The sequence below is a fragment of the Gossypium raimondii genome, chromosome 5 (assembly GCF_025698545.1).
Source record: "Gossypium raimondii isolate GPD5lz chromosome 5, ASM2569854v1, whole genome shotgun sequence".
NCBI lineage: Eukaryota > Viridiplantae > Streptophyta > Magnoliopsida > Malvales > Malvaceae > Gossypium > Gossypium raimondii.
In genome coordinates, this window is record NC_068569.1 from 48,551,202 (window position 1) to 48,553,515 (window position 2,314).

The window sequence follows — 2,314 nt, forward strand, 5'->3', positions numbered from 1 at the left end:
TGGCACATTACTTATGTCCTCAATTACTAACACCGAATAATAACTTTACTATGACCCCAAAAAAAAAGTACAAACTAATGAAACCTTAATTAAAAGGATTGCCCAAATATATACCAAAGTATACTAATGAAAGTGGGAGAGAACAAATGGTTGGGGATAATTCAAATGTAGGCTTAATGCCTTCTTATATACTATATGTGAGGCCACATATTTTGTCTCATTTTTATGTGGGATTTATGTGAGCCAATAATCAACGAATACGTAATTTTCATATGTATGTACTTGTAAAAAAAACTTCTAAAATAGATAAAAAAAAAAACAAAAAAACAAACTCAAGAGCTACAGACATTAAAAAAACACAATTATAATTATCGTAACTTATTAATGTCCTCGAAAATTGATCGAGTAGTGCAACTAATTTTATGTAGTACATGTATTGGCAGAGAAATTGTCTATTATATCAACTTATAATACTGGAAATGTACGAAGCTTTCGTGGCGATACCACATAAGCCACCTTGCGTATTCACATTCCTTTGAATCCTCATATACCCATTTTCACCCCAAGTTTCTCCCCATGAATTCTTAACCAGCCAATAGTCTAAACCTTCTTCACTTGTCCCATATCCAACAATGGTGACTGCATGGTTGAGGGCATTGCCACAATCTCCGGTATACACCCCACCTCTGTAATACCGAAAGTCTTCTCCATAGCCTTCGATTGCAACCGAGACAGGTTGATTTGCGACGACCTTAAGCAACGCTTGTTCGTCGTTTGTAGGCACCATTTGATAGCCATTGATGGTGGCAACTTTGTTTATCTGTGCGTCGCAAGTTTCTTGCATTTGTTGATATGGGTAGCTTTCTTCGGTGGTTATTCCTTGGTTTTGGGTGATGTATTCAAAAGCATTCATCATCCATCCTCCACTACAACCTTGGTTTCCTCCATTTGTGCTGCAATCCAACAGTTGTTGCTCAGATAATGAGATTAATTTACCAGTTTTGATTTGGATTATCCCTTCAACGGCTGCCACTGCTGAAAAGGCCCAACAACATCCTGCAAAAGTAAACCAACAATAACCCTTTGTTAAGTGAAGTATATATACTAACATCAGTTTTTTTTTTTTTTTTCAATCAATCGAGCACCCTATCATTTCAACAGAGAAATTTGATTTTTTAAAAAATATATTGAAAGGTTTAAAGTTTTAATATTAGACAGATAGTTTAACATTTTAATATACTCAAAACTTGAAGCACAGAGTTTGAAATACGATGATCTAATTAAGAAAATATAATAAATATTTTGCAAGTGTGACTGGGACTTACCACAGGTACCCTGAGACTTAATGGGAGTGACGGCACCTTTCGCCCTCCAATCGATGCTCGTTGGAACATCTGAGAAGCTTTCATACATAAATGATGTTGATTGGGACATAGTGGAATTGTCCCCCATCTTGTATCCAGTGTGAGCTACAATAAATTCATCATGCGTCAGATCTGCAAATTTATTGAGACTTAACTTAAAACTTTTATTTTTGTCATTGTTAAAACTCTCAATATATTTCAAGTTGTCCTTGAATATATTAAGACGTTTTTCCTTCTCTAATTTGCTCTCATATTTTCGACCGTAATCAACTATCCATTGCTCATGTTTGTCAACAATGGCGCTTTCATTAATTGTTTGAGACATGACAAGAGATAATGTAAATGTCCAAAAAATTAAAGACAAAACGCCATGGATTAAACTCATCATCGTTTTGCAGTATATGCAGAGACACAGCACTAATTTAAGGTTTTTATTTTTTTTGCTAATTGCTAAACTGTGAAGAATTAGCACATGCATGTGAGTATATATATGATTGTGTTTTTTTCATCTTATGAAATATCTGCATAAAATGCTAATGAAGTCAAAAGTTTAAGTAAAATTTGAAACTTTTCTATAAGAAAAAGTGTCAGTTTTTAAAGAAAATTTTACTTATAGCTAGCAAAATCCAAAATATCATTTTCAAAATCACATGCTGAGAAAGAAAAAAGAATCAAAATAATGTAATTTGAATCTCTTAATTATTTTAGTAAGTTTAATTCATTCAATCTTAATTGAAGCAATATGCTAATTACTGCTACAGATTTTTATTTTTAAATTTTTAATCAGTATGATATTATTAAAATAGTACCATTCAAATTTGAATTTAAAAAAAATTATACTAATTGTCTAACCAATGGAAATTCACAAAATAATTAAAAGAAAGAAATTATTATATTTAAACTCTAAGGTCTTTAGTGAAAGTGTCTTGACTCTCACGTTACTTGATTAG

At 32.2% G+C, this 2,314-nt stretch overlaps 1 protein-coding gene across 1 annotated transcript; it reads right to left on the reverse strand.

Annotated features, from left to right (window-relative positions):
* Positions 1-414: 414 nt before the first annotated feature.
* LOC105767127 (zingipain-2) lies at positions 415-1,754 on the reverse strand. Its single transcript, XM_012586640.2, has 2 exons — positions 1,326-1,754; positions 415-1,056 (listed from the first exon to the last, which is right to left on the reverse strand). Exons 1-2 carry the CDS (start codon positions 1,750-1,752, stop codon positions 461-463), a joined length of 1,023 nt encoding a protein of 340 aa, XP_012442094.2. The 5' UTR covers positions 1,753-1,754; the 3' UTR covers positions 415-460.
* Positions 1,755-2,314: the final 560 nt, after the last annotated feature.